Source organism: Elephantulus edwardii, unplaced genomic scaffold, assembly GCF_000299155.1.
Source record: "Elephantulus edwardii isolate Elephantulus edwardi_28Jun2011 unplaced genomic scaffold, EleEdw1.0 scaffold00006, whole genome shotgun sequence".
Taxonomy (NCBI): Eukaryota; Metazoa; Chordata; class Mammalia; order Macroscelidea; family Macroscelididae; genus Elephantulus; species Elephantulus edwardii.
This window is the reverse complement of record NW_006399756.1, coordinates 28,533,599-28,545,216: the sequence shown is the minus strand read 5'-3', so window position 1 is coordinate 28,545,216 and position 11,618 is coordinate 28,533,599. Positions and strand designations below refer to the sequence as shown.

General features: G+C 50.3%; 1 protein-coding gene and 1 pseudogene across 2 annotated transcripts in view; both read left to right on the top strand.

Annotated features, from left to right (window-relative positions):
- Positions 1-5,482, top strand: part of GBF1 (golgi brefeldin A resistant guanine nucleotide exchange factor 1) — a 128,252-nt gene extending 122,770 nt beyond the window's left edge. The window contains exons 31-40 of one of the 2 annotated variants that reach the window (XM_006879986.1): positions 629-789; positions 912-1,158; positions 1,277-1,470; positions 2,208-2,358; positions 2,454-2,584; positions 2,783-2,884; positions 3,164-3,277; positions 3,420-3,600; positions 3,763-3,891; positions 4,628-5,482. In XM_006879986.1, the coding sequence (XP_006880048.1) occupies positions 629-789; positions 912-1,158; positions 1,277-1,470; positions 2,208-2,358; positions 2,454-2,584; positions 2,783-2,884; positions 3,164-3,277; positions 3,420-3,600; positions 3,763-3,891; positions 4,628-4,908 (1,691 nt within the window). In that variant the 3' untranslated portion in view covers positions 4,909-5,482. Of the gene's footprint in view, positions 1-628; positions 790-911; positions 1,159-1,276; positions 1,483-2,207; positions 2,359-2,453; positions 2,585-2,782; positions 2,885-3,163; positions 3,278-3,419; positions 3,601-3,762; positions 3,892-4,627 lie in introns of both variants that reach the window. The other variant, XM_006879985.1, reaches the window with a different exon arrangement.
- A 4,801-nt stretch (positions 5,483-10,283) lies between these two features.
- On the top strand, positions 10,284-11,589 carry LOC102874757 (annotated as a pseudogene).
- The last annotated feature ends 29 nt before the right edge of the window (positions 11,590-11,618 follow it).

The window sequence follows — 11,618 nt, the reverse complement described above, 5'->3', positions numbered from 1 at the left end:
AAAAGGTATGGAGATAGGACACATCCCTGGCGTACACCCTTCCCAATTTTGAACCATGCAGTGTTTCCTTGCTCTGTTCTGATGACTGCCTCTTGGTCCAGGTATAGATTTCGCATTAGAACGATCAAGTGTTCTGGAATTCCCATTCTTCTCAGAGTCAGCCACAGTTTGTTAAGGTCCACACAGTCAAATGCCTTTGCATAATCGGGTCATTGCATTCAGCAGTTTACATACTCCTGGCTTCTGCCATCTGCTTCCGGTGCCCACTGTCTGCTCCTCAAGTATACCCAGGTCAAGTAGCATGAAGGCAGGTAGGCAATGGAGAAGGCTATGAGACCAGGCTTCCTATTCTCCTAGGGACTATTTTTCCCAGATCCTATGTCCTTGCCACCTCCAGCTTCCACCCTCTGCAGCTGCAACTAGATGCCATCAGGAACCCAAATTAGCCTGTTGCCTTATTTGATCAAGAGAAAATGTCACACCCATCCTTCAACCCTCTGGTGACAAGCCTGAAACTAGACCTAGGTCAGAGAAAGGGGAGGTTCAGTTCAGACTCCTTTTTCCAAGAGCTTCATTTCTCCCGTCCCCATCTCTATCCTGACCCTGCCCTTCTTCCTTCCCGGCCCAGGGGCCCAGTCTGACAGTGAGCTCCCGTCCTACCACCCAAATGATGTGAGCCTGGACCGAGGTTATACTTCCGACTCTGAGGTCTACACTGACCATGGCAGGCCTGGCAAGATGCATCGATCAGCCACAGACGCTGATGTGGTCAACAGTGGGTGGTTAGTGGTGAGTGAGGGTGTGGGCAAAGGGTGAGGTTTCCCCACCTTGGCCTGTGGGAGGGATTCCTGACCCTCTGAAAGGTAGATTGGAGGTTGAGCCTGCATACCCAGCCTCTCTGTACTTTCCAGGTGGGGAAAGATGACATTGATAACGCCAAACCAGTGCCTACGCTCAACAGACCAGGCTCTTCATCCCTGGTCAATCAGTACAGCCTAACAGTGGGGCTAGACCTGGGACCACATGACACTAAGTCCCTGCTCAAATGTGTGGAGTCATTGTCTTTCATTGTACGGGACGCTGCTCATATCACACCGGACAACTTTGAGCTCTGTGTTAAGACCCTCCGCATCTTTGTGGAGGCCAGTCTGAACGGAGGTGGGTCACTTGATGACGGGGCAGGAGGGAGTAGCTGTGTGAATATGGGAGATAGGAAGCAGGGAGGAGTAGGCACACAGTGGATGTGGAAGCGTAACCTGGGTCCGGCTCTGCTTAGGGTGCAAATCCCAGGAGAAACGGAACAAGAGTCACAAACATGACAGCAAAGGAAACCGCTTCAAGAAGAAATCCAAGGAGGGCTCGGTGCTTCGACGGCCTCGCACCTCCAACCAACATGCCACTAGGGGTGGACACAGTGACGATGATGAAGATGAAGGTGTACCAGCCAGCTACCATACGGTGTCTTTACAGGTCAGTCAGGACGTAAGTATGACACCCTTTATTTCCTCTCCTCACCCTGATTTGGGAAGGTTGGGTGGGAGGTGGGGGCCAGGGAAAGCCAGGGCTGAGAGGAATGACCCATGCTTTCTTATTCCAAGTCCTTACAGTTAAGGACCATCTTCACGTTAATTCCCTTTATCCAAGACTGCCTGTAACTTTTTGTTCACTTAAATTTAGTTTTAAATTAATCTATTTTTTAAAATAGGTTATATATGTACATGGTTCAAAGTTCAAAAGGTACAAATGGGTGAACAGAGAAAGTTTCATTCTTGTCTCCAGCTACTTTCCCCGTCCCAGTGGCAACAACTGCCGCCATTTTTTTATGCCTTCAGTGTCTATATCAGCACAGAAAATGTATTTTATGAGCAGATTGAAATGGAATTACCTTAGAAAACTGTTTGCCCTTCAGAGCCTCTAAGTCTAAAGTTGGTTTTCTGATTTTAAAATTAGATTAACAGAGAGAGGCTTTTCTGTGACTTAGAAGATGTTGTTTCCTAAAGTCTCCTGTGTCTTAATACCTGACTCACACTTTGGGAAGGAAACTCTACTAAAGTCTAAGAAAGGGCAGCTTGTGAGAAGATGGGGTATAACATGATTGGCCACCTCCTCAAGGCATCAGTCAGGGACAGTGGTAGTCGGGGCGAAGGTGGGCAGAGGGTCTGCCAGGCCTCGCTCTGCTCATACCCTGCTCCATCCTGTAATCTCAGTTACTAGACCTGATGCACACTCTCCACACGCGGGCAGCCTCTATCTACAGCTCATGGGCAGAGGAGCAGCGCCACCTGGAGACTGGTGGCCGGAAGATTGAAGCGGATTCTCGAACCCTCTGGGCCCACTGCTGGTGTCCTTTACTGCAGGGTAAGCCCCCAGGGAGCAGGCGGGGACAGAGGGCAGGACTTGGAAGCACTGGGACTGGATGGTGAGAAGGGATCCTGACCCCGCTCTTCTCTCAGGCATTGCGTGCCTGTGCTGTGACGCCCGGCGCCAGGTGCGGATGCAGGCTCTCACCTATTTGCAACGAGCACTACTGGTACATGACCTCCAAAAGCTGGATGCTCTAGAATGGGAGGCCTGTTTTAACAAGGTAAGACTTCCTGCTGGTATTAGAATAAAGTTCAAATATTAGGACAAGGAGAGCCAGGCAGCCTGAAGAGCCTTCGTGTCCATGTTCAGCCTGTATCATACCTTTCTTCTGCTCTGGGCCTGTCCTCCACACCCCTGGTGTCACTGGGGCAAAGCTTCCTCACTGACTCTGCTAGAAATGTTGGGTGATTACCCCCAGGTGCTGTTTCCTCTGCTAACCAAGCTGCTGGAGAACATTAGCCCTGCAGACGTAGGCGGGATGGAGGAGACCCGCATGAGGGCTTCTACGCTGCTCTCTAAGGTACTGCTCACCCCTGCCTGCCCACCTCCTCTAGTCCATTCTCCCCACACCTGTCTCTTTCCAAGAAAGGAAGTGCAAAATGGATATGGGGTGCAAAAAAGGTGCTTGGTACCCCCAGCTTGAGTCTCAGCAGAAGTAAGGGACCCAGGAGGGTTCTGGCTCTCCAATGAGTCAGTGTGAGTTCCTTGGAAGATAGGGCAGAGACTGACTGCAGGCAGAGAGCAGGGGTGCAGAAGGTTCCCCCTCTCCCCTCTGCTGAGAGGGCTGGGGGGGCCACAGGTCTTCCTGCAGCACCTGTCTCCGCTGCTCTCGCTCTCCACCTTTGCGGCCCTCTGGCTCACCATCCTGGACTTCATGGACAAGTACATGCACGCAGGTTCCAGTGACTTGCTGGTATGTTCCACCCCCGACCACTGTCTGCTTCCTTTCCCACCTACTGGGAAGATATGCCCGGTTCGCCCCTTGGAAGCTCCTCCCCTTCTCCATACTCCCCCATGACTCCTTTCCTAATCTTATGCTCCCATTGTCCCTGCAGTCAGAGGCCATCCCTGAGTCTCTGAAGAATATGCTCCTGGTGATGGACACAGCAGAGATTTTCCACAGCGCAGATGCACGAGGTGGCAGCCCCTCAGCCCTCTGGGAGATCACATGGGAACGCATTGACTGTTTCCTGCCCCACTTACGAGATGAACTCTTCAAGCAGACTGTCATTCAGGGTATGCGGCTCAGCCCAGCTCTATCAAAAAGGACCCACAAAGCTTTAAGCCTAGAGCTGAATTAGTTCTCTGTCCCCTCCCTGGGTGGGAAAACCAGTGAATAGCCAGGACTCTGCTGGAAAGAAAGTATTAAGTGATGATATTTGGATTCTCTCTCCCTAGACCCTGTGCCTGTGGAGCCTCATGCCCAAAAACCTCTGTCCTCAGCTCACCTGACTCCTGCTGCTGGTGACACGAGGACACCTAGCCACCCACCTCCCCCAGAGATGCCCTCTGAGCTGGGCACCTGTGGTAAGTGCCACAGAGAGCAGGAAGCCTAGGAGGAGGCCCATGGTAACTTGGGGCTCTGCTGGAGAGGGAAGAACTAGAGAATGCTGCTTGCCTGCTCAACTCAAGAGAATGGAAGTGGCAGGATTGTTGTTGTTGTTGTTGTTGTTATGTGCCTTCGAGTCAGAACCATCTCAAAACTGACTGTCCAGTGGGTTTTAAGAGGCTATAAATTGCCTATTCTTCTCCAGCTGGTGGATTGGAACTACAGGCCTTAGGATTAGCAGTGCAGCTCCTTACTTGGCCACCAGGACTGCATTAGCTAACTGCTTGAGATTTCCAGATTTCAGACCAAAAGACTGGTATTTGTTGTCGTTGTTGTTGTTGTTAGGTATTGTCGAGTCCAGGACGATTCATAGCAATCCTATGAACAAGAGATCTGAACCTGTCCTATCCTGTGCCGTGCGCACAATCTCTGACACACTCGAGCTCATTGCTGCAACAGGCACTGGGAATGACGATGCAGAGGCTGCCCTTAAAGATTCTAGTAAAGACCAGGTCAAAATTAACCTGACAAGGGGGTGATACAGCAAAAGAGGTAGCGAGCAGGCACTGGGATGAAGGCTGGGACGCACAGCCGTTTAGCCTGGGCCGAGTCGTTGGCTCAGAGATGGAAGGAAGAACGGAGGAGGAGCTCTGAATATGAGCATTAGCGGTGTCGGCAAGAGTCTTAACTGCAGCCTTTTTGTTCTCCCTGTAGATTCTGAGAAGCCTGAGGGTCCCAGGCCCACCAGTAGCAGCTCTCCCGGATCACCAGTGGCTTCTAGCCCCAGCAGACTGAGCCCTACCCCAGAAGGGCCTCCGCCCCTGACTCAGCCCCCCCTGATCCTGCAGCCCTTGGCCTCCCCACTGCAGGTGGGCGTGCCCCCCATGACTCTGCCCATCATCCTCAACCCTGCACTCATCGAGGCCACCTCACCAGTGCCTCTCCTGGCCACACCTCGCCCCACGGACCCCATGCCCACCTCTGAGGTCAACTAAGGCAGAGATCGGGACTGGTACTTTCTACCAAGCTCTCCCTGCGCCCCCCCAACTCCCAGCAGTCCCAGGGGCTACAACCTGCAGGCCCAACTCAAGCTGCTATTGCTGCCACATGGAGAAGGACCTAAAAAGAGGAAAACCTTCATAACCCCTCCTGGGAACTACAATCAGACTGCAGGACCTCCTTCCTCCTCTGCTCGTCATTCCTGGGGGCCCAACCCGAGAGGCCACGAGATATCAGCTGCAGCCTCTGCCTTCAGCCTGGCAGCTCTGGGCAGGCATCACTGTGCCAATCTTGGAGTGCCCACATGCCCCCTGTCATGGTCAGGCATTGAGAGCTGAGCCCAACCACTCTGCACTTTGTTTCCCTCTCCCAGTCCTGCTCCCAGCAACCCTGGGCCGCTGCCTCCAGTTCTTCCTCTTTTATTAGTTGGTCAGTTTGGAGAGTTGATGGCACCATGGTGGGTGAGTAGGTGGAGCTGGGCAGGAGGACTGTCCGCAAGACTGTGTACATAATGGGAAAACGGGACACCAAGGACTTTTTATGATGTAATAAATGTCTCAGTATCAACATTGCTGCCTTTCCTCTAGTCTCCTTCCTCGGCTTTTGGGTCATTGGGACATCCAGGCCTTGCATTAACAGACGTAAAACGGATGAGCCCACATGGCCCCTGGCCACCGCCAGCCAGCTAGATGTCAGGATTGGCGTCAAGAGGGTGCTTCCCCAGCGCTGCCATCCCTTCTCCCCAGGGTGCCAGGGACTGTGCAGTTGACCTTGCCATAACTTCTCCCAAAGAGGCACCAGAGGCAACCTGAACTGGGGTTCTAGAGCTGAGCGCAGGTCAGTCAGAAGCCCTCCCTGTGATGTGTCTCCTGGTCCAGGAGCATAGAGGTACCCATGGGGCTTGAGAAGGGTGACCATCTTCTTCGCAGCCATGTGTTTGGTGGCGCAGGCATTAAGTATGGTCCCAAACTGAGAAGGGAAGATATGTCTCAGCCTTATAGGCCTCAACCATTCCAGTCACTGGTATATTAGAGGATCCCTCCCCTTTTTTCTCTTTGAATAAGATGCTATGCTCGAGAAGAAGGGGCAATCCCCTCCTGTACCAGTCAGATCAGATTTGACGGTACACACACAAAAATAATTAAAAAAAAAAAAAAGAATTGAGTCAAGAAGCACAGAACAGGCCATGTGGCCTCTTCCAGGAGTGGGTGGGGCAGAGGTGCTTTTGGTGAGGAGGAATGTTGTGTATTAAGCCTTCCCCACAAGCATCCATCATCTTGGCTGTCCCCTCTTAGGGTGGCAAATAGTGTCCTGAGGGAGTTAGGAGCACTCACCCTCCTCACCTGGACTAGCTGTAAAATATTTCAGGACCTCAGGCTTCTCTTTGATAAAACCTCTTTGTGGATGTTGCTGGGAGTTTGGGCTTCTGTTAAAGTGCCCCATGCAAATAGGAACAGACTAATGTGGAAAAATAATAATTCTTGAAGCGCCTAAACTGAATTCTGTCTCTTCCCTCCCTTCTCCAAGTAGATGTTTCCACAAAACCCCGAAGCCTTGCCCAACTTCATCCACAGGAAAAAATGAGAAAAGCAGGAGACAGGCAGGGACAGGGGAGAGGTAATGGCTGTGATCTCCAGCCAGGTAGACACTAGGGCCTTTGGCTTCAGCTAGAGTGTCTGTCCAATCCATTCAGACGCACCAAGTGTGTTTCCCTGGAAGTGTTGTCTCCAAGTGATGAATTAAAGAATATGGCAAGACTGTACGGTCAGCTGATCTGCAAAAATGAGGAAAGAAGGGCTAGAGAGACTGTGAACTGATCCTCTCCCTGCTGGGAAGCAAAGAAAAACATTTGCTGGAAGTTTCATTCTCATATAAAAAGCAGATGATGCAACACTTGCATGACTTCCTTGTGTTGTTGACAATGTTTTCTCTTAGAAGACAGAGGAAGCTACAAGAGGAACTAATACTCAGGCCTTAATTAAACCAATGAGGCTTGGTGATGTGGAAGTGACCAGAAACCTGGGGGGAAACTGATAGTGTAATTAGAGAGAAATGCTGGTCTTAGGGCAGATTTCAAAGTCAAGAGGAAAGCTAGAGATGACTCCATGACCTAAGATGCTAACATGGAGAAGTAACATTTACATACACCATTATGTGCCAGGGTTAATAATGTTCAAATGACCTTTGAAGGTATTTACTCTTTTTTTTTAGTTTTCTTTTATTATTTTTGTGTGTGTACTGTCAAATCAGATCTGACTGGTACATGGGGAGATTGTTCCTCCTTCTCCAGCAGGAGATTGTTCCTTCTTCCCCAGCAGAGCATCTGGTGGATTCGAACCATGCACCGTTGGGATTGCAGTGCAGCTTCTTGCCTCTAGGCCACCAGAGCTCCCTAAAGGCATTTACTCTTACAGATGAGGAAACAGATTCAGAGAAGTCAAGTCACTGAGAATTAGGGGAGGTGAATATCAAACCTGTGTCTTTCTCACTCCAAACTTTCTTATAACACTTCCTCAGTCCAAAAAATAAAGGCCGTAGTGCTGCAAGAACCCTCCAACCTACGTATTCTGATGAAAAAACTTGGGGGTCTGAAGACACCATTGTCTATACAGGCTCATTATCTAATGAGCCCAGAGTTTGAATTTCTGAAAACTGGAAAGAGGAGCACAATGATGCAAGAAAAAGTGACATTCTTGAGTCCATAAAAATGATACCAGGAAAGATGATTGCAGAATGAGTGACAATGGGTACATGCCATAAAAAAATTACACACACACACACACATTTATATATAGCTATTAGAGCCCATGACTAGTTTACTAGTCAGGGCTCACTTCTTGGGAGACAGAGTGTCCATAAGAAAGTAGAACCCCTCAGACCCCAGGCTTAAGTTGTGGGAGCTATTGTCCGAGTAAGCACTTCATCATGGATATATCTTCCACTTGGCTTCTCTGACACTAATTTTTCCATACCTGTTTAATTTCCCTTGTGGGTGCCTGCTTCATGCCTTCTGAACACAAGAATGTCCCAAGGCTTAGTCCTCAGATTCTCTGGATTCCATCCATTACACTGAGTATATCCAACTCCCAACTTTGCATCTCCAACTTTCCATCTCCAGTGTGGCCTCTCCTTAATCCCAGGCACAGTCTCTTGGCATCCCTCCTTGCCCACCTTGTATCAGGAGATACCAGGCAATTCACATAAATCAGGAGAATTCTTGATTTCCCTCAATCACTGCCATTCTTCAAGATTCTTATGCCAACACCTCCCTTCTATTTTTTATTTTTTTAAATTTATTTTATTTTTGCGTGTACCATCAAATCATATCTGACTGGTACAGGAGGAGATTGCCCCTCCTTCTCCAGCAGAGCATTTGGTGCATTCAAACTGCGTACCTCTGGGATTGCAGTCCAGCTTCTTGCCACTAGGCCACCAGAGCTCCCTTCCTCCCTTCTATTTTTACATCTGCCATTCAAACTTTTGGCAATTCTTATTGCTCTGCCTTTCAAATTCAGTCAGCATCTGACTGCTTCTCACTACTATCCCCACACACCATTCAGGCCACCAGTTAGAGGCCTCTATGCTCTTCACACAGCAGCCAAACAGCCTTTAAAACATACCATTTTCACTCCACTACATAAAGCCCTCCTCATCTGGAATAGCATTCTTCCTTCATACCACCTACCTGAGCTCCACGCTGTTCTTCAAACATGCAGAATGCATTCATAGAGACCTCTGCACTTGCAGGTTCATCACCCAGAATGCTCTTCCCACAGATACCCACATGGCTCCTTTCACTTGTTTCAAGTCATCATTGGAATGTTACCTCATCAGAGAGTCTCCCCCCAGCTGCTATAGAAAGTCCATGTCTCTAACCTCTTTTTGGCTTCATTTTTCTCCATCGTACTTACACCACCTGATACACAACTACAGGTATGTGTTGTGTAGCCTTAGTTAGGGAACCATCAGACTGCATCCACACATCCCTGGGCTCAGTCGGAGTGCCAAGACTATATTTTGAGATTGGAGTGCTACTTCTGCCTTCTAGTTCTGCCTGGCTACTGTGTACTACCTAGAAGTCACCTGGTCTGCAGTGAAGGGGGCCAAGGTCCAAACCCCCAGCCCCAGAGTCCCCTGGCTTCTGTAAATTAACCCTACTCGATTTTAGTTTAAGGATTAAGAATATGATACGCCCACCAGGTGTCTGCTGGAGGAGGGACAATCTCCTCCTGTGCCAATGGGATCCAATTAGTACACAACAAGGGGGCGGGGGAGAATACGATTTGCAAGGAAAGTGTGGTAGACAATGAACTCAGATTTCAGCAAATTATTTGACAGCATCTGCTTAAGATATTCTGACACATAGGGTGGACAAAATGGCTTTGTTATATATAAATCTAAGGGAACACACTTAAAGCCAGGAGTCAACAGACTTAAGTTTGAATGCTACCTGTTCCTTTCTACCTGTGTGGTCACATCAGCTCACCTCCCTGAGTCTTCCTTTCTTTGATCTAAGGATACTGTTTACCTACCAGGGTGGTTCTTTGAAGTGAATTGACACCGTGGCTATGGTGCAAACACAACAGAGAAAGAGAATGGAACAGGGTCAGGCAGGATTTCATCTGGTTATACGTGGGGTTTTTGAGTGGAGCTGACTCCATGGCACCCAAAAGCAACAAGAACAAAGTTGTTTGGAATAAGAATAAGAATTTATACTCCTTTTATACTTTCTTAAGTACAATTTCTAATATCTTTAAAAAGTATATTGTGTTGTTATGTGCTGTCGAGTCACCTGCGACTCATAGCAAAGCCATGTACAACAGCCCTAAACCGTGCTCTTATCCTGTGCCAATCTTACTGTCTCCGACACACCTACCCCCAATACCCCAGTCACTGAAACAATCCATCTCATCAAGTGTCTTCCTCTCTTGCGCTGTCCCTCCACCCTGCCAAGAATGACGTCCCTCTGCAAGTACGTCTTGCAACATGTCCAAAGTATGTCAGATGAAGCTCCAGAATCCTTGCCTCCAAAGAATAGCCTAGTCTCACCCTCTCTAGGACAAACCTGTTTGTTCTCCTAGCAGTCCATGGTATATTCAATACCCTTCTCCAGCACCACAGCTCAAAGGCATCAATTCTCCTTCTATCATCCCTACTCACTGTCCAGCTTTCTGATGCATAGCAAGTAATTGCAAAGACTATGGCCTGCATCTAGAATGCAAATTTTGGGAACAGAGAAGGATCAGTAGTTGGAAAACATGGACTTGGTGAAGAAATGAAACTGAAGATAAGAATGATAGAATTTTGTACCATCAATGACTTATTCATCACAAATACGTTTTATAAGAAACATAAACGGAAGGGGTGGTGCATGCCCGTGGAGGAAGAGGGTGAAGATGTAGATGCGGCTCCTAGCACCCTGGGGGCAGCCCTCAAGCTGCCTCCTGCCCAGGCCTGGCACCACCTGCCTCCATGCTACGCTGACGCAGGCTGTGCAGGGCCACGGGACGCTCACAAAGAAGACCCAGAGAGCATCCTGGACGAGCACGTGCAGCGGGTCCTGCGCACACCCGGCCACCAGTCCCCCGACAGTGGGCACGCAGCCAGGCTGCCTGCCACAGTGGGCAGTGCAGCTGGGCACGGCAAACACACAGCCAAGACAGGGGCCAAACTGGACACAGCCAGTCTGTTCCACCACCGGCACACCCATCACCATGTGCACCATGGTGCTGCCAAATCAAAGGAGCAGATTGAGGCAGAGGCTGCCCGCCGTGTCCAGAGCAGCTTCCCGTGGACTCCAGAGATGCACAGCTATGCCACCAAGCCACTCAGTTTCCCAGAAAATGCAGGGGCAGCTCCCGCAGCTGCTCCTGCCACTGCTGCCACCACCACTGCAGCCGCCACCACCGCAGCCACCGCCACCCCTGCTGCTACTGCTGCTGCCGCAGCAGACAGTCTGGGCTTCAGTGGGAAAGCAAACGTGTCCAAGAGGCCTGTCAAGAAGGTTGAGGTGGGCCGGGGTGCAGCCACCTCGGAGGTGCCAGGCTCACCCGAGGGCGTGGAGAAGACACAAACTATACTGCAGTGGATCATTGAAGGCGAGAAAGAGATCAGCAGACACAAGAAGGCTGGTCATGGGCTTTCTGGAGTCAAGAGGCAACAAGCCCATGAAGGCACCAGGGCTCTGTCCATTGAGCACCCTGGGGCCGTGCACCCCTGGGTCAGTGCCCAACTTCGGAACTCTGTCCAGCCTTCCCACCTCTTCATTCAAGACCCCACCATGCCTCCCAACCCGGCACCCAACCCACTGACCCAACTGGAGGAGGCACACAGGCGGCTGGAGGAGGAGGAGAAGTGAGCCAGTAAAGTGCCGGCCAAACAGAGGACAAAGTCTCAGAAGAGAGTGGGGGGTGCGAGCGCCCCGCCACCCGACAGCATTGTGGTGGCCTACTACTTCTGTGGGGAGCCAATTCCCTACCGGACTCTGGTGAAGGGCCGCGGGGTCACCCTAGGCCAGTTCAAGGAGCTGCTGCAAGAAAGGCAGCTACAGATACTATTTCAAGAAAGTGAGCGACGAATTTGACTGTGGCGTGGTTTTCGAGGAGGTGCGAGAGGACCAGGCCATGCTGCCCATCTTTGAGGAGAAAATCATCGGCAAAGTGGAGAAGGTCGACTGACCACAGGTGCTGGCCCTGGGGGCAGGAGC